The sequence below is a fragment of the Protomyctophum bolini genome, assembly GCF_963924005.1.
Source record: "Protomyctophum bolini genome assembly, chromosome: 13".
Lineage (NCBI taxonomy): Eukaryota > Metazoa > Chordata > Actinopteri > Myctophiformes > Myctophidae > Protomyctophum > Protomyctophum bolini.
This window is the reverse complement of record NC_137874.1, coordinates 43,864,236-43,882,914: the sequence shown is the minus strand read 5'-3', so window position 1 is coordinate 43,882,914 and position 18,679 is coordinate 43,864,236. Positions and strand designations below refer to the sequence as shown.

At 44.1% G+C, this 18,679-nt stretch overlaps 1 protein-coding gene across 1 annotated transcript in view; it reads right to left on the bottom strand.

The window, feature by feature from the left end:
* Window positions 1–517: 517 nt before the first annotated feature.
* The window catches only part of sptbn2 (spectrin, beta, non-erythrocytic 2), a 131,945-nt gene continuing 113,783 nt past the window's right edge, over window positions 518–18,679 (bottom strand). The window contains 9 exon segments of the mRNA XM_080780397.1: window positions 518–2,473; window positions 4,306–4,348; window positions 5,697–5,870; window positions 7,878–8,059; window positions 13,161–13,236; window positions 14,721–14,848; window positions 15,489–15,685; window positions 17,197–17,281; window positions 17,657–17,795. Of these exon segments, the coding sequence (XP_080636523.1) occupies window positions 2,222–2,473; window positions 4,306–4,348; window positions 5,697–5,870; window positions 7,878–8,059; window positions 13,161–13,236; window positions 14,721–14,848; window positions 15,489–15,685; window positions 17,197–17,281; window positions 17,657–17,795 (1,276 nt within the window). The 3' untranslated portion in view covers window positions 518–2,221.

Below are 18,679 nucleotides of genomic sequence, written 5' to 3'. Positions count from 1 at the left end.
GTAGGAAACAAGAAAAGAAAAAAAAGGTAAAAAAAAAAGAAAAGAAACAACGACATGCAAATAAAAGCCAGATGTCTGCGTTAAGAATCTTAGGTTTGTGTGTCTGGGAGTTGTTGTTGTTGTTGTTGTGTATTTACTATTTACTGTAAGAAAAGGAAGCATCCGATTACCAACGTACCTCTGAGCAAGAAATAACAAGCGTGCAAAAAATCCACAGCACCACAACTCGCGCACACACTCACACGCGCACACACTCGCATACACACACACACACACACACACACACACACACACACACACACTAGAAAACTAATCTCCTTTGCTTTTTATACAGAAATAAGGAATGTCAAAAAAAAATCAATCAAGCAGAAACAGATCACTGAATAACAAATCGTGAAATACAGGCAAAATTAAAGAGATGAAATTAAAAAATAAAACCTTTTCTTTTTTTTAAATATATAGATAATTTTTTCTCCCCGTGGCGATCGATCACTGCCCACTGACTGCTAAACGGAAAGACGTGTTCAACATTTTATTGTTTTTTTTTCTTCCTCCAAAAACACCCCAATAAACTGTTCAATAAACTGTTCAATCCTGGAAAATAAAATCAACAACAAAAACAAACACACAAACAAAATGGAAACGATACATTTGGAGGCAGAGCCCAAACAGTGTCCACTAGTTCAATCAAAATAACTACTCATATCGTTTTATCAAACCTGCAATAGATAAAAGATAAATAATAATAATAATGATGATGATAATAATTATTAAAACAGCAATAGTATCTTGTAGGGGGGTTAATAACATCAATACCAAAACAAAAATATAAATCCATGTGGTCCTTTTAATTCTTTATCCCCAGGAGAACAAAATAAAAGATAATATTTAATATTTGCCAAAAGGACGCTTTAATTAAATCATTCAAGGTATTTTTTTTTAATTTTTTTTTTTACTTTTCTTTTTTTTGGGTCATTAGTGACACGGCATCAAAACAACATGGCTGCTAAACCGCCGACTCACACTCCCGCCGCTCGACCACCGAACACCCCAGATCTACAAGCTCACGCCGCCGCACAGATCGGCGCAGATCGGCGGCGAGCTTGGAGATCGGCGTGTTCCCTTCGGCGAGCCGAGCCGAGCCGAACCGGCGTCGTTTAAAATGGACTCGTTTGGAGAGTTAAATAAAAACACAGACATTTTGGAAATTTGGAAAAAAATAAATCAAAGCAGGTCGAAAGAGAGAGGCCTCTTCACCGTCCTAAAGGTACCGCTAGAACCACCCACACGCACGCGCACGCACACACACACATACATGCACGCACACACACACACATGCACGCACACACACACACACGCACGCACATACACACAAACGTACACGTACGCACATGCACACACACACGCACGCACATACACGCACGCACGCACATGCACACTCCCGTTAAAACACTCCTTTTTCCTCGTCGGCTTCTTTTAAAGAAAACCATCTCAGCTACTTCAGGCTTCAGGAGGAGGCGTGGCTTCAGGAGGAGGCGTGGCTTCGGGAGGAGGCGTGGCTTCGGTTTGTTTTGAGTTGTTTCCTCATTCGTCCGATTTTTTTGCAGCCGAGGAGGAATGAAACCACAGACGGAATGTAGAATGGAGAGAGAGAGAGAGAGAGAGGGAGAGGGAGAGGGAGAGGGAGAGAGAGAGAGAGAGAGAGAGAGAGGGGGAGAGAGAGAGAGAGAGAGAGGGAGAGAGAGGGGGAGAGAGAGGGGGAGAGAGAGAGAGAGGGAGAGAGAGAGAGAGAGAGGGGGAGAGAGAGAGAGAGAGAGAGAGAGAGAGAGAGAGAGAGAGAGAGAGAGGGAGAGAGAGAGGGAGAGGGAGAGGGAGAGGGAGAGGGAGAGGGATAGAGAGAGAGAAAGAGAGTAAAGTAAATAAGGGTCTAGCTAAGCCACACAGCCGTTGCCAACGGCCCCCCCTGGTGGAGCGGTGCGGTGCTGCGAGCGATGTGGAGAATATGACGACGAGAGAACCTTCCTTTTCTGACCTCCTCTTTTCTCAGTTTGTTGGAATTATTCACCAATAATAATAGTTTGTATTATTATTAATTATTCACCAATAACAATAGTTTTTTCACCCAGTGGATATCCCCCCCCCCCCCCCTTTTCCTTCTTTCTTTCATCTCTTCTTTAAACAAACGAACCCAAACGGGGGAGGAGGGGTTTTTCCCTCTCTTTTATTTCTTCTTGCCGAAGAAGCTGAACCTCTTCTCGCGGTCCTTATCCTTGCCATCCTTGTTGCGCATGGTGACCCCTCCCCCCTCCCCCCCGCTGGGGGAGGAGATGGGGGGCATGGTCATGGCTCGGCTCAGGGCTTTAGGACCCATGGGGGAGTCGGGCGCCGCCCCCACGCCGCCGCCTCCGCCTCCTCCTCCTCCTCCTGATTGGATGGAGGTTCCGATGGAGCGAATCCACGAGCTCATCTCCACCTTTCAGCCACACGGGAATACATTTAAAAAAAAAACCTCGTTAAGTGTTTCCTCACACAAAGGGTTAATGAATATGGGTACGAAAATGTACGTGGATGGCACAAAAATAGTTAATAGTATTTGTATTAGATACCAGTAGCACAATTTTAAATTGTCATCCTACAAGGCCAGAAAGTCTAAATGAACTAGTGATCAATGACATCCTGAAACATGTAGAATAAATGAACTAGTGATCAATGACATCCTGAAACATGTAGAATAAATGAACTAGTGATCAATGACATCCTGAAACATGTTGAATAAATGAACTAGTGATCAATGACATCCTGAAACATGTTGAATAAATGAACTAGTGATCAATGACATCCTGAAACATGTAGAATAAATGAACTAGTGATCAATGACATCCTGAAACATGATGAATAAATGAACTAGTGATCAATGACATCCTGAAACATGATGAATAAATGAACTAGTGATCAATGACATCCTGAAACATGTTGAATAAATGAACTAGTGATCAATGACATCCTGAAACATGTAGAATAAATGAACTAGTGATCAATGACATCCTGAAACATGTTGAATAAATGAACTAGTGATCAATGACATCCTGAAACATGATGAATAAATGAACTAGTGATCAAGGACGTCCTGAAACATGTTGAATAAATGAACTAGTGATCAATGACATCCTGAAACATGTAGAATAAATGAACTAGTGATCAATGACATCCTGAAACATGTTGAATAAATGAACTAGTGATCAATGACATCCTGAAACATGATGAATAAATGAACTAGTGATCAATGACATCCTGAAACATGTTGAATAAACTAACTAGTGATCAATGACATCCTGAAACATGTTGAATAAATGAACTAGTGATCAATGACATCCTGAAACATGTTGAATAAACTAACTAGTGATCAATGACATCCTGAAACATGTAGAATAAATGAACTAGTGATCAATGACATCCTGAAACATGTAGAATAAATGAACTAGTGATCAATGACATCCTGAAACATGTAGAATAAATGAACTAGTGATCAATGACATCCTGAAACATGTAGAATAAATGAACTAGTGATCAATGACATCCTGAAACATGTTGAATAAATGAACTAGTGATCAATGACATCCTGAAACATGTTGAATAAATGAACTAGTGATCAACGACATCCTGAAACATGTAGAATAAATGAACTAGTGATCAATGACATCCTGAAACATGTAGAATAAATGAACTAGTGATCAATGACATCCTGAAACATGTAGAATAAATGAACTAGTGATCAATGACATCCTGAAACATGATGAATAAATGAACTAGTGATCAATGACATCCTGAAACATGATGAATAAATGAACTAGTGATCAATGACATCCTGAAACATGATGAATAAATGAACTAGTGATCAATGACATCCTGAAACATGTTGAATAAATGAACTAGTGATCAATGACATCCTGAAACATGTTGAATAAATGAACTAGTGATCAATGACATCCTGAAACATGTTGAATAAATTAACTAGTGATCAATGACGTCCTGAAACATGTAGAATAAATGAACTAGTGATCAATGACATCCTGAAACATGATGAATAAATGAACTAGTGATCAATGACATCCTGAAACATGATGAATAAATGAACTAGTGATCAATGACATCCTGAAACATGTAGAATAAATGAACTAGTGATCAATGACATCCTGAAACATGATGAATAAATGAACTAGTGATCAATGACATCCTGAAACATGATGAATAAATGAACTAGTGATCAATGACATCCTGAAACATGTAGAATAAAATGAAACTCACGTCATCCTTGGCCTGGAACAGGAACTCTTTACCGTCTCCCAGCCTGCAGACAAACGGTTGGAACAATGATCAATATTTAATACCAATGGTCTTTTGTCAGGTGTGTGCTGTGAACATAAAGCACTGTTCAGTAGAAATGTTGTTTGAGGACCTGTAAAAGGGATGTACATATATTTTTACATTTGTAATTTTTTAATTTAATGGACCAAAGGGTAGACGTAATAAGCCTAGGCTTCAGTCTATACCTTTTTTTTTTTCCAGAATAAGAAAATGAAAAAAACTGATGAACTAAGAATGTTTTGTATGGAAAGAAAAAACAAACTAATAAACTAAACTAAAGTGTATCTCAGCCTTTGTTCAGCCTCCTCCCGCCTCCCCCTCCCCCTCCCCAGTGGCAGCGGTGGCCGAACGGTTTGAGGAGCGGTCTTGATATCGGAAGGTCGCTATAGTTCGTATCCCCGGACCGGCACGTTAAAATTACCACCGCTGAAGTGCCCTTTATGGACAAGGCATTGAACCCCTACCATGAAATGTTCTATGAGCAGGGCCTGGCTGTAAACAAGTTCTTGAGCTTAGTCCAGTTACCCTGGGTAAACATAGTACCTTTCCTTTCCTTAGTCCAGTTACCCTGGGTAAACATAGTACCTTTCCTTTCCTTAGTCCAGTTACCCTGGTTAAACATAGTACCTTTCCTTTCCTTAGTCCAGTTACCCTGGTTAAACATAGTACCTTTCCTTTCCTTAGTCCAGTTACCCTGGGTAAACATGGTACCTTTCCTTTCCTTAGTCCAGTTCCCTGGGTAAACATGGTACCTTTCCTTTCCTTAGTCCAGTTACCCTGGGTAAACATAGTACCTTTCCTTTCCTTAGTCCAGTTACCCTGGGTAAACATAGTACCTTTCCTTTCCTTAGTCCAGTTACCCTGCAGGGTAAACATGGTACCTTTCCTTTCCTTAGTCCAGTTACCCTGCAGGGTAAACATAGTACCTTTCCTTTCCTTAGTCCAGTTACCCTGCAGGGTAAACATAGTACCTTTCCTTTCCTTAGTCCAGTTACCCTGGGTAAACATAGTACCTTTCCTTTCCTTAGTCCAGTTACCCTGGTTAAACATAGTACCTTTCCTTTCCTTAGTCCAGTTACCCTGGGTAAACATGGTACCTTTCCTTTCCTTAGTCCAGTTACCCTGGGTAAACATGGTACCTTTCCTTTCCTTAGTCCAGTTACCCTGGGTAAACATGGTACCTTTCCTTTCCTTAGTCCAGTTACCCTGGGTAAACATAGTACCTTTCCTTTCCTTAGTCCAGTTACCCTGCAGGGTAAACATGGTACCTTTCCTTTCCTTAGTCCAGTTACCCTGCAGGGTAAACATAGTACCTTTCCTTTCCTCCCTACCTGAGCTTGAAGACGTGTTTCCTCTTCTTGTAGTCGTTGGCCACCTCACACACAGCCTCGTCCAGGCTGATGGGGACCTCTCCGTGGTACGGGAGGCCGTTGCTGGCGCTCTTGTTGTCCTTGTAGAAACCCATGCTGCCTTTCCTCAGGACACAGTACACGTTCTGCCACGACCTGGGGGGGGGGGAGGGAGTCAGTAGGGCTGTCACGATCACTGTCACAACATTTAACATGACAGCTAATTGTCAAACAAATTAGCCGCGGCTGCAGCTCCCAGAGCTCGCCCCTTCACATTCGTCCATTAGTGTTTTTAAGACTCATCTTTTCTCCCTGGCTTTTAATCCCTCCTAAATCCATTTTATGCCTTTATGCTTATATTTTTGTCATTTTCAATTGTGTTTTTCTCGTTTATATTCTGTGTTTCTCCGGCCTGTTCTCTCTTTTTGCCACTGATGTGCAGCACTTTGGTCAACCTTGGTTGTTTTAAAACGTGCTCTATAAATAAAGTTTGATTTGATTTGAAATAATTATGTCATTCAGCTCACCTGGTAGCTGTTTATTATAATTATGTTTAATTGTCCTCACCTGGTAGCAGCCTTCTTGCTGTGTTCATAATTATAATTATGTTTAATTGTCCTCACCTGGTAGCAGCCTTCTCGCTGTGTTCATAATTATAATTATGTTAATCGTCCTCACCTGGTAGCTGTTTATTATAATTATGTTAATTGTCCTCACCTGGTAGCTGTATATTATAATTATGTTAATTGTCCTCACCTGGTAGCTGTATATTATAATTATGTTAATTGTCCTCACCTGGTAGCTGTATATTATAATTATGTTAATTGTCCTCACCTGGTAGCTGTTTATTATAATTATGTTAATTGTCCTCACCTGGTAGTTGTTTATTATAATTATGTTAATCGTCCTCACCTGGTAGCTGTTTATTATAATTATGTTAATTGTCCTCACCTGGTAGCTGTTTATTATAATTATGTTAATTGTCCTCACCTGGTAGCTGTTTATTATAATTATGTTAATTGTCCTCACCTGGTAGCTGTATATTATAATTATGTTAATTGTCCTCACCTGGTAGCTGTATATTATAATTATGTTAATCGTCCTCACCTGGTAGCTGTTTATTATAATTATGTTTAATTGTCCTCACCTGGTAGCTGTATATTATAATTATGTTAATTGTTCTCACCTGGTAGCTGTATATTATAATTATGTTAATTGTCCTCACCTGGTAGCTGTATATTATAATTATGTTAATCGTCCTCACCTGGTAGCTGTTTATTATAATTATGTTAATTGTCCTCACCTGGTAGCTGTATATTATAATTATGTTAATCGTCCTCACCTGGTAGCTGTTTATTATAATTATGTTTAATTGTCCTCACCTGGTAGCTGTTTATTATAATTATGTTAATTGTCCTCACCTGGTAGCTGTTTATTATAATTATGTTAATTGTCCTCACCTGGTAGCTGTATATTATAATTATGTTAATTGTCCTCACCTGGTAGCTGTATATTATAATTATGTTAATTGTCCTCACCTGGTAGCTGTATATTATAATTATGTTAATCGTCCTCACCTGGTAGCTGTTTATTATAATTATGTTTAATTGTCCTCACCTGGTAGCTGTTTATTATAATTATGTTAATTGTCCTCACCTGGTAGCTGTATATTATAATTATGTTAATTGTCCTCACCTGGTAGCTGTATATTATAATTATGTTAATTGTCCTCACCTGGTAGCTGTTTATTATAATTATGTTAATCGTCCTCACCTGGTAGCTGTTTATTATAATTATGTTAATTGTCCTCACCTGGTAGCTGTATATTATAATTATGTTAATTGTCCTCACCTGGTAGCTGTTTATTATAATTATGTTAATTGTCCTCACCTGGTAGCTGTTTATTATAATTATGTTAATTGTCCTCACCTGGTAGCTGTTTATTATAATTATGTTAATTGTCCTCACCTGGTAGCTGTTTATTATAATTATGTTAATTGTCCTCACCTGGTAGCTGTTTATTATAATTATGTTAATTGTCCTCACCTGGTAGCTGTATATTATAATTATGTTAATTGTCCTCACCTGGTAGCTGTTTATTATAATTATGTTAATTGTCCTCACCTGGTAGCTGTTTATTATAATTATGTTAATTGTCCTCACCTGGTATTGGCCTTCTTGCTCAGCGACTCCATCTCGTGTTTCCGACAGAGCATTCCCTCCAGCATGTCCGGGTCGGACTCGGCCCCGCCCCCCCGGCCGGGCAGCGTGGCCGACGGCTCCAGACGGGACGAGGCGATGCCGCTGTCCCGCCCGGGACCGTTCACCGACTCCGTCTCTGAGCCCTGAGGGGGAGGGGTCAGAACACAGTCAGACTCTGGGAGGTGTACATACGGAACACAGTCAGACTATGGGAGGTGTTCATACGGAACACAGTCAGACTATGGGAGGTGTTCATACGGAACACAGTCAGACTATGGGAGGTGTTCATACAGAACACAGTCAGACTATGGGAGGTGTTCATACGGAACACAGTCAGACTATGGGAGGTGTTCATACAGAACACAGTCAGACTATGGGAGGTGTTCATACGGAACACAGTCAGACTATGGGAGGTGTACATACAGAACACAGTCAGACTATGGGAGGTGTACATACAGAACACAGTCAGACTATGGGAGGTGTTCATACGGAACACAGTCAGACTATGAGAGGTGTACATACAGAACACAGTCAGACTATGGGAGGTGTTCATACGGAACACAGTCAGACTATGGGAGGTGTACATACAGAACACAGTCAGGACAACAACTCTTAATCGTCAGACTGGTAGAAGAAGTTAAGCGTCAAGCCAATTGATAACACGGTTGTTGTGAGCCGATGGTGATGCGCTCTGTTGAACTATCTGAATTTCACTTATAGTTTATAGTCACTATAAACCATAGTTTCACTAAATATAAACTATAGTTTCACTGACTATAAACTATAGCCAATCGGTGGCTAGAAGAGACATTCCTAGTGCACAGAGGAGTCAAAGCAGCCAATCGGAAACCATGGATGAGAAGCTGATGATAGCTTTGCAGTGACGGTAGCATCTGAACTATATGAAAAACACGTAGGGGATTACATCCGTAGGATTACATCTGTAGGATTACATCTGTAGGATTACATCTCAACAACACAATGTTTCCACCATCACACTGCATTAGATCTATAGAACCACACACTGGGCCAGATTCACTAAGCTGTTGACATCCATATTTTGGGTATAAAGGATATTCCAAATGTCCCACGTCAGTGGTCTGATTCAGGGCCGCTCTATCTCCAGTCTGCTCGGATGCACGGCTACAGCCTGCTCTACAGAAACGTCATTAGAATGTCTTATCCTACACTACTAACGTGGGACGTTTGGAGATATCCCTTTACACCCAAAATATGTGTGTAAAACAGCTCAGTGAATCAGGCCCTGTGTGTTCCTAACGGTTGCACCGTCACATACACACTGCATTAGCTCAGTGAATCAGGCCCTGTGTGTTCCTAACGGTTGCACCGTCACATACACACTGTATTAGCTGGGGCTGGCCGACCGAGAACGCGTAATTAGCCGGCAAGGCCTGACTGGAGACCGCTTAACCCATTCTGACCTGAGATCAGATTCACACAAGGTTTTCCACTGGACACACACTGGTCTGATTAACCCATTCTGACCTGAGATCAGATTTAAAAAAAAATGTCAGTCGTTCTTAGATTTTTTTTAAAATAGCAGACCTACAAGCTCGTAGCGCGCCACTCGGTGGCGCGCTATGAGCTTGTAGATCTGCTATTTTTCAATAGCTAAAGCATAACATGATGCTATAACAACAAAATGGGTTCCCGTTCAGAATGGGTTAATAAATTGTCTCCATTTGGCCAGCCCTACACACAACACAACACAACACAACACAACACAGACAGTAAACTACGGTGCTGTAAGTACTTTTTACCACACTACAGCCCTTTCTTTACGTTTACTGAAGGTATAATTCTACATGGTGGTTCCACTACGTTCACTTCAGCAACAGGTGGGATTACGTCGTCCACAACACTGAGAATATGGATCATCAACAACAACAAACCAACCTTAGTGATATTATGTGGTTTAAATGCTTTCTTTAAGAACTGGGTTGAGCAGCACCAGGGTGAGCACACGCACACGCACACACACACACGCACACACACACACACACACACACACACACACACACACACACACACACACACACACACACACACAGTTAATCTTTGAACACATTCCCATCCTCGTGGCCACACATAGAACACCAGGTATACTGGCGGTATAGGCTATAGGGGTCACTGTTCTGTCCTCCTGGTAACAATTAGGAGCCACGACGGCTGAGAGAATGAATGCACGCCATGCCTGGCATTATGACTGCAGCCAATCAGCATGCAGCATTATATGACTGCAGCCAATCAGCATGTAGCATTATATGACTGGAGCCAGTTAGCATGCAGCTTCACACAAAGCAATGGAGAGAGATCGTGGTCTCACAGCGGCCGACTAGGAGCAGAGAGCGATGGACAGACCCTCCGGTCAGCCACCTCCCAATGTTGTCCACCCATAAGGTCAGCCACCTCCAATGTTGTCCACCCATAACCACCAGTAGTTTGACCATCTTATTGACCTACTGCAAGCATGCTGGAGTTTACCGGCTGCCATTCGGAAAGACGGAAGTGAGACTGACTTACGTGGCCGGTTTAGACTGATATGAGGCTAGGGGACTTACGTGGCTGGTTAAGACTGAGGTTAAGGAACTTATGTGGCCGGTTAAGACTGATATGAGGCTATGGGACTTACGTGGCTGGTTAAGACTGAGGTTAAGGAACTTATGTGGCCGGTTAAGACTGATATGAGGCTAGGGGACTTACGTGGCTGGTTAAGACTGAGGTTAAGGAACTTATGTGGCCGGTTAAGACTGATATGAGGCTATGGGACTTACGTGGCCGGTTAAGACTTAGGCTAGGGGACTTACGTGGCCGGTTAAGACTTAGGCTAGGGGACTTACGTGGCCGGTTAAGACTTAGGCTAGGGGACTTGCGTGACCGGCTAAGACTGATATGAGGTTAGGGGACTTAGAGTTAGGGCTATATTTAGGTTAAGAATGAGGTTAGGGTCAGGGCTAGATTTAGGTTAAGAATGAGGTTAGGGTCAGGGCTAGATTTAGGTTAAGAATGAGGTTAGGGTCAGGGCTAGATTTAGGTTAAGAATGAGGTTAGGGTCAGGGCTAGATTTAGCCGACTGGCTGCGATTATAGGAAACGCGGAGACGTCCGATGTGTTCCCCAACGGCAGCCACTCGACTCCAGACTACTTGCAGCAGGTCAAAAAGGTCGTCTTGATAAGCCACCTACTGGTGACTATCGGTCGATTTTCATTTAGAACCGGCTACTGCGATTGGCCAGGAGCAGAGAGCGCACAGCGGTGATGGGCGGAGCATGGGGACATGAGGAGGAAGGGGAGGAGCAACCGTACGCGGAGGAGGAAGGGGCGTGGCTTAAGTACTCACGCGCTCCGTGGTGTGTTTGGGCTTACACACGCGCTTAGGCTCCGCCTTCTTTCCCGCCGACAACGACAGCGATAACGACAGCTGGTAGAAATGATGCAACAGGAGATTGTTTACATGACGCCGTAGACGGACCGTGTTCTGATCCAGAACTACGTATGAGACGACAGGTTTGAAACACACAGGACTACATGGTTCTACAACCACAGAGATCCACACAGGACTACATGGTTCTACAACCACAGAGATCCACACAGGACTACATGGTTCTACAACCACAGAGATCCACACAGGAGTAGACGGTGCTACGACCACAGAGATCCACACAGGAGTAGACGGTGCTACGACCACAGATATCCACACAGGAGTAGACGGTGCTACGACCACAGAGATCCACACAGGAGTAGACAGTGCTACGACCACAGAGATTCACACAGGAGTAGACGGTGCTACGACCACAGAGATCCACACAGGAGTAGATGGTGCTACGACCACAGAGATCCACACAGGAGTAGACGGTGCTACGACCACAGAGATCCACACAGGAGTAGACGGTGCTACGACCATAGAGATCCACACAGGAGTAGACGGTGCTACAACCACAGAGATCCACACAGGAGTAGACGGTGCTACGACCACAGAGATCCACACAGGAGTAGACGGTGCTACGACCACAGAGATCCACACAGGAGTAGACGGTGCTACGACCACAGAGATCCACACAGGAGTAGACGGTGCTACGACCACAGAGATCCACACGTACAACGTATCAGGGGCGACTGTGGCTCAGGCAAGGGGCCAGTGAGGCACTCCAACGTTGAAGCACTGGGCCCTAGTGGTAAGAGGAAGGACTGCAGGCGGACGGTCTTGGACCCGTGGATTCATGACGAGGAAACCCCCCGTGCAGCAGCTGGGCTTTAACGTTGAGCGCTCGGTTGCACTTCCGCATTTGGGCACCAAAATTTGGTGCCCAAATGTAGCTAAAAAACCATTTAGCTGTTCATCAAACAGTTTCCTGGACATCCGTTTTAAAACATGGAGCAGACGCGAGTCACGCGACAACACAGAGAATAATGAGGCTAGACAGTCTGGGAACAAAAGCCTAATGTTCAATACACTTTGGAGCTTTAAAGATCTACAAGCTCACAACACGTGTCAGTTCAAAGCGCTTGGAGCTTATAGATCTACAAGCTCACAACACATGTCAGTTCAAAGCGCTTGGAGCTTATAGATCTACAAGCTCACAACACGTGTCAGTTCAAAGCGCTTGGAGCTTATAGATCTACAAGCTCACAATACGTGTCAGTTCAAAGCGTTTGGAGCTTATAGATCTACAAGCTCACAACATTGCCGGGTTCACTGTCAACTACAGTACGTATAAATGACAGTTAACGTGGAACAGATCAGAAGAGTGACACAGAGTGAAATGTGAGTCTCACAGTGGAACAGATCAGAAGAGTGACACAGAGTGAAATGTGAGTCTCACAGTGGAACAGATCAGAAGAGTGACACAGAGTGAAATGTGAGTCTCACAGTGGAACAGATCAGAAGAGTGACACAGAGTGAAATGTGAGTCTCACAGTGGAACAGATCAGAAGAGTGAAATAGAGTGAAATGTGAGTCTCACAGTGGAACAGATCAGAAGAGTGAAACAGAGTGAAATGTGAGTCTCACAGTGGAACAGATCAGAAGAGTGACATAGAGTGAAATGTGAGTCTCACAGTGGAACAGATCAGAAGAGTGACAGAGTGAAATGTGAGTCTCACAGTGGAACAGATCAGAAGAGTGACATAGAGTGAAACAGAGTGAAATGTGAGTCTCACAGTGGAACAGATCAGAAGAGTGACATAGAGTGAAACAGAGTGAAATGCGAGTCTCACTCTCACCTGTGAAGTGTCGTTGTCACTGTGGACGCCGTTCACCGACACCGACTGGTTCAGTGTGGTCTGGTCCAGACTGGTTCTGAACGAGAGAGAGAGAGAGAGAGAGAGAGAGAGAGAGAGAGACAGAGAGAGAGACAGAGAGACAGAGAGACAGTAAGAAAACGTTTTTGTTTTGTTTGTAGAAGCGCTCCTCCGACCAACAGTCACATGGCACCTCTTTGAGTTAAAAACGTTCCCTCTACTCTGAAAGAATATATATATTCAAAGATTTGCGCCACATTTTTAAGATATTTCAAAAATACGCTACGAGCTTGCAGATCTGCTATTTTTCAATAGCATAACATAATGCTTAAAGGCGCAGTGAAATGAAAAAGACGTTTTTCACACTTTTAGACCATATCCGTGGTCATCATATGGGCATACCTAACAATGGATGCCAAAAAAATGTGAAAATTCTCATTTCTGTGTGTTTTTATATCAAAAGTCCATAAAAACGATTGTATTATTTATTTATTAAAACGAAAACGTGCTGCGTGATGACGTGTAGAGATACACATCGATAAAAGCCAATAAAAATGAAGCTCACCTGTTTAATTCCCCATGTCTGTGCATCCGTGCAACACAGCTGCTTCTGATTACAGATTACTCCGTTTTTATTTCCATTCAAGATAACATTCAGACAGTGTATTACTCGGTTTCAACTTAATCATCACGCTAAAATATGTTTCTGAAAACATTATAGGGTAGAAATAAGCCACGTAACAGTAAACTGGTTGTGCTGGGCGACCGTCTGATTTGTAAACAAACACACACCACGCTGTAGCGCATAGCATAGCTACCGTCCCTAGCTACCGTCCCATCGCCTGAAGGGATGCGACACTCTGATTGGTTCAGAAACTTCAGACCGGCGTTTCATGTGGAAACACCATTTTCATGTTGTTCACCATTTCCGTTTCACTGCGCCTTTAACACTAGCATGTCTGAAGTAACACCAAAAGGGGTTCCCGTCCAGAATGGGTTAAAGTAGGGTGTTTGTTTCAGGGTGTTTCAGTACCTGGCTGCAGAAGCGTGTGCGTGGGACTCTGTTTCATTAGGGTGTTTCAGGGTGTTTCAGTACCTGGCTGCAGAAGCGTGTGCGTGGGACTCTGTTTCAGTAGGGTGTTTCATTAGGGTGTTTCAGTACCTGGCTGCAGAAGCGTGTGCGTGGGACTCTGTTTCATTAGGGTGTTTCAGGGTGTTTCAGTACCTGGCTGCAGAAGCGTGTGCGTGGGACTCTGTTTCATTAGGGTGTTTCAGGGTGTTTCAGTACCTGGCTGCAGAAGCGTGTGCGTGGGACTCTGTTTCATTAGGGTGTTTCATTAGGGTGTTTCATTAGGGTGTTTCAGGGTGTTTCAGTACCTGGCTGCAGAAGCGTGTGCGTGGGACTCTGTTTCATTAGGGTGTTTCATTAGGGTGTTTCATTAGGGTGTTTCAGGGTGTTTCAGTACCTGGCTGCAGAAGCGTGTGCGTGGGACTCTGTTTCAGTAGGGTGTTTCATTAGGGTGTTTCAGGGTGTTTCAGTACCTGGCTGCAGAAGCGTGTGCGTGGGACTCTGTTTCCGAGGGCGGCACCTCCTCCGTGGGGGGCGGGGTGGGGGGTCTCCTCGCCCTCTCCTCCTCCTCTATCCTCCTCTGGATGTCCTGCTCCTCCAGCTGAGAGAGAGAGACAACCACATGGACCCGTACGGTACCACGGTGAGTTTCTATAGAACCACATGGACCCGTTAGGGTTAGGGTACCGTGGTGAGTTTCTATAGAACCACATGGACCCGTTAGGGTTAGGGTACCGTGGTGAGTTTCTATAGAACCACATGGACCCGTTAGGGTTAGGGTACCGTGGTGAGTTTATATAGAACCACATGGACCCGTTAGGGTTAGGGTACCCTGGTGAGTTTCTATAGAACCAAATGGACCTGTCAAGTACCGTGGTGAGTTTCTATAGAACCAAATGGACCTGTCAAGTACCGTGGTGAGTTTCTATAGAACCACATGGACCTGTCAAGTACCCTGGTGAGTTTCTATAGAACCAAATGGACCTGTCCAGTACCCTGGTGAGTTTCTATAGAACCACATGGACCTGTCAAGTACCCTGGTGAGTTTCTATAGAACCACATGGACCTGTCAAGTACCCTGGTGAGTTTCTATAGAACCACATGGACCTGTCCAGTACCGTGGTGAGCTTCTATAGAACCAAATGGACCTGTCCAGTACCGTGGTGAGTTTCTATAGAACCACATGGACCTGTCCAGTACCCTGGTGAGCTTCTATAGAACCAAATGGACCTGTCGCGTACCGTGGTGAGCTTCTCCAGCAGGACGAAGCGCTCCTCCCAGCCCGCCGCCAGCTTCTCGAAGGCCTCGTGGCGTTTGATCAGACTCTCCACCTCGTCCACGTTGGCCCCCAGCTCCGCCGCGCGCACCAGCGGCTCCTGGCCCGCTAGCCAGGACTCAGCCACGCAGGCGTCCCGCCCGAACTGGAGAACCTCCAGCACTGGGAGAGGAACACAGTTTACATTAATATAACTGACCCCTCCAGCACTGGGAGAGGAACCACGTTTAGATTAATATAACTGACCCCTCCAGCACTGGGAGAGGAACCACGTTTAGATTAATATAACTGACCCCTCCAGCACTGGGAGAGGAACCACGTTTAGATTAATATAACTGACACCTCCAGCACTGGGAGAGGAACACAGTTTACATTAATATAACTGACCCCTCCAGCACTGGGAGAGGAACCACGTTTAGATTAATATAACTGACCCCTCCAGCACTGGGAGAGGAACACAGTTTACATTAATATAACTGACCCCTCCAGCACTGGGAGAGGAACACAGTTTAGATTAATATAACTGACCCCTCCAGCACTGGGAGAGGAACACAGTTTACATTAATATAACTGACCCCTCCAGCACTGGGAGAGGAACCACGTTTAGATTAATATAACTGACCCCTCCAGCACTGGGAGAGGAACACAGAACCACCATGTTTACGTTAATATAACTGACCCCTCCAGCACTGGGAGAGGAACACAGAACCACCATGTTTACGTTAATATAACTGACCCCTCCAGCACTGGGAGAGGAACACAGAACCACCATGTTTACGTTAATATAATTGACCCCTCCAGCACTGGGAGAGGAACACAGTTTACATTAATATAACTGACCCCTCCAGCACTGGGAGAGGAACACAGTTTAGATTAATATAACTGACACCTCCAGCACTGGGAGAGAACACAGAACCACCACGTTTACATTAATATAACTGACACCTCCAGAGGAACACATGACCACCATGTTTACATTAATATATAACTGACACCTCCAGAGGAACACAGGACCACCATGTTTACATTAATATAACTGACACCTCCAGAGGAACACAGGACCACCACGTTTACATTAATATAACTGACACCTCCAGAGGAACACAGGACCACCATGTTTACATTAATATAACTGACACCTCCAGAGGAACACAGGACCACCATGTTTACATTAATATAACTGACACCTCCAGAGGAACACATGACCACCACGTTTAGATTAATATAACTGACACCTCCAGAGGAACACAGGACCACCGTGTTTACATTAATATAACTGACACCTCCAGAGGAACACAGGACCACCGTGTTTACATTAATATAACTGACACCTCCAGAGGAACACATGACCACCACGTTTAGATTAATATAACTGACACCTCCAGAGGAACACAGGACCACCGTGTTTACATTAATATAACTGACACCTCCAGAGGAACACAGGACCACCATGTTTACATTAATATAACTGACACCTCCAGAGGAACACAGGACAATGTTTAGTTTAGTTTATCAAACACAACGGCAACACCTTTTATTTAGCGTTTCTATACAGACGATAGAAACACACACTGCATTATTATATCACTTCAAGTTCAATTCAAATTCAATTGGTGAGATCATGTCCTTATTGTGGGCACGCCGTTATTGAAATTCGACTGTCAGTCACTCACCGATCTGTAAGTGGTCCATCTTATCCTGCCAGTTGTTGTTGATCTTGTCTCTCTTCTCTTGGAGCTGAGACATCTTTTCTCTGATCTGAGAGGACGGGGAAGACAAGAGAACAACAGGCTTTGTGAGGCTTTGAGGCTTTTGATTAATCATGGACAGACCTAATAAGGGCTTGTGTGGGGGGCCAATAAGGGCTTGTGTGGGGGGCCAATAAGGGCTTGTGTAGGGGGCCAATAAGGGCTTGTGTGGGGGGCCAATAAGGGCTTGTGTAGGGGGCCAATAAGGGCTTGTGTAGGGGGCCAATAAGGGCTTATGTAGGGGGCCAATAAGGGCTTGTGTAGGGGGCCAATTAGTGCCTCATCAGAAGCGTAGTGGTTGTTGCCCATAGGGGGCGTGGCCTATAGATTACCTCATCAGAAGCGTAGTGGTTGTTGCCCATAGGGGGCGTGGCCTATAGATTACCTCATCAGAAGCGTAGTGGTTGTTGGCGATCAGGGCGTGGCCCATGTCCATGCAGGCCGTGAAGCTGTCTGCTCGGGCCTCGATCTCTGACTTGATGTCCTGGTGGTTGGCGATGACCAGGCCCGCTGACGACACGTCCCTGGGACACGCAGACACCATGGGACACGCAGACACCATGGGACACACAGGGACACGCAGACACACAGGGAACACACGATGGAACACGTTACATACTTAGACTTGACGCCCATTTCATCATAAAGGGGTGTTTTTACAATTGCATTGAAGACCCCGTACTGTTTAAAGGAGTAGTTCACATCAAATGGCGTATTTATTTTCTATCAATTACTGACAATCAGAGAGTCTCCTATTGGCCGATGACTCTGTCGTCACATTACTGGTTCAGGAATGTAACAAAAAATAAAATACAGAAATAAATTAATATCCATCAACGCTTCATGGGGGGTGTATAATTGATGGTAAATGTGACTGAAACATAAATGTCAGAACAGAGGCTAAGTCAGTCAGTTTTTTTCTTCTTTTCATGTCAAGCAGGGAATCACAGCTTCAAATTGACATCTTGGTTGTTCAGTTTGACCCTCCAGTTTTGGAGATATGGCTTATAGTAATAGAGTAATGTCTGGCAGAGAAACAGCGAGTTGAGAAAACAGGCTTGAAAAAGGTTCACTTCTGTGGACGCTAACATTAGAGCATTCAGTGATTTGGGTGATTTGGAAACCCCCCCCCCCCCCCCCCCCGGTCCACCCGGTAACAAGATGTGCACATGCACAGACACACTACAGTGGGGACGGGGACGGGGGACGGGGACGAACACGACAGGCCAACAGCACTCACACCAAGGCCCTCAATATAGTGTGGTTGCACAAACGCGGGAAGCGAACGCAGCTATACGTCCAAATATGGATTGTGTTGCATCAATCACAAACAAATCACTCAGCTCCATATATGGGCACAAAAGGGGGACACACAGACAGACAGACATGATCTGCTAGGTCTCATAGT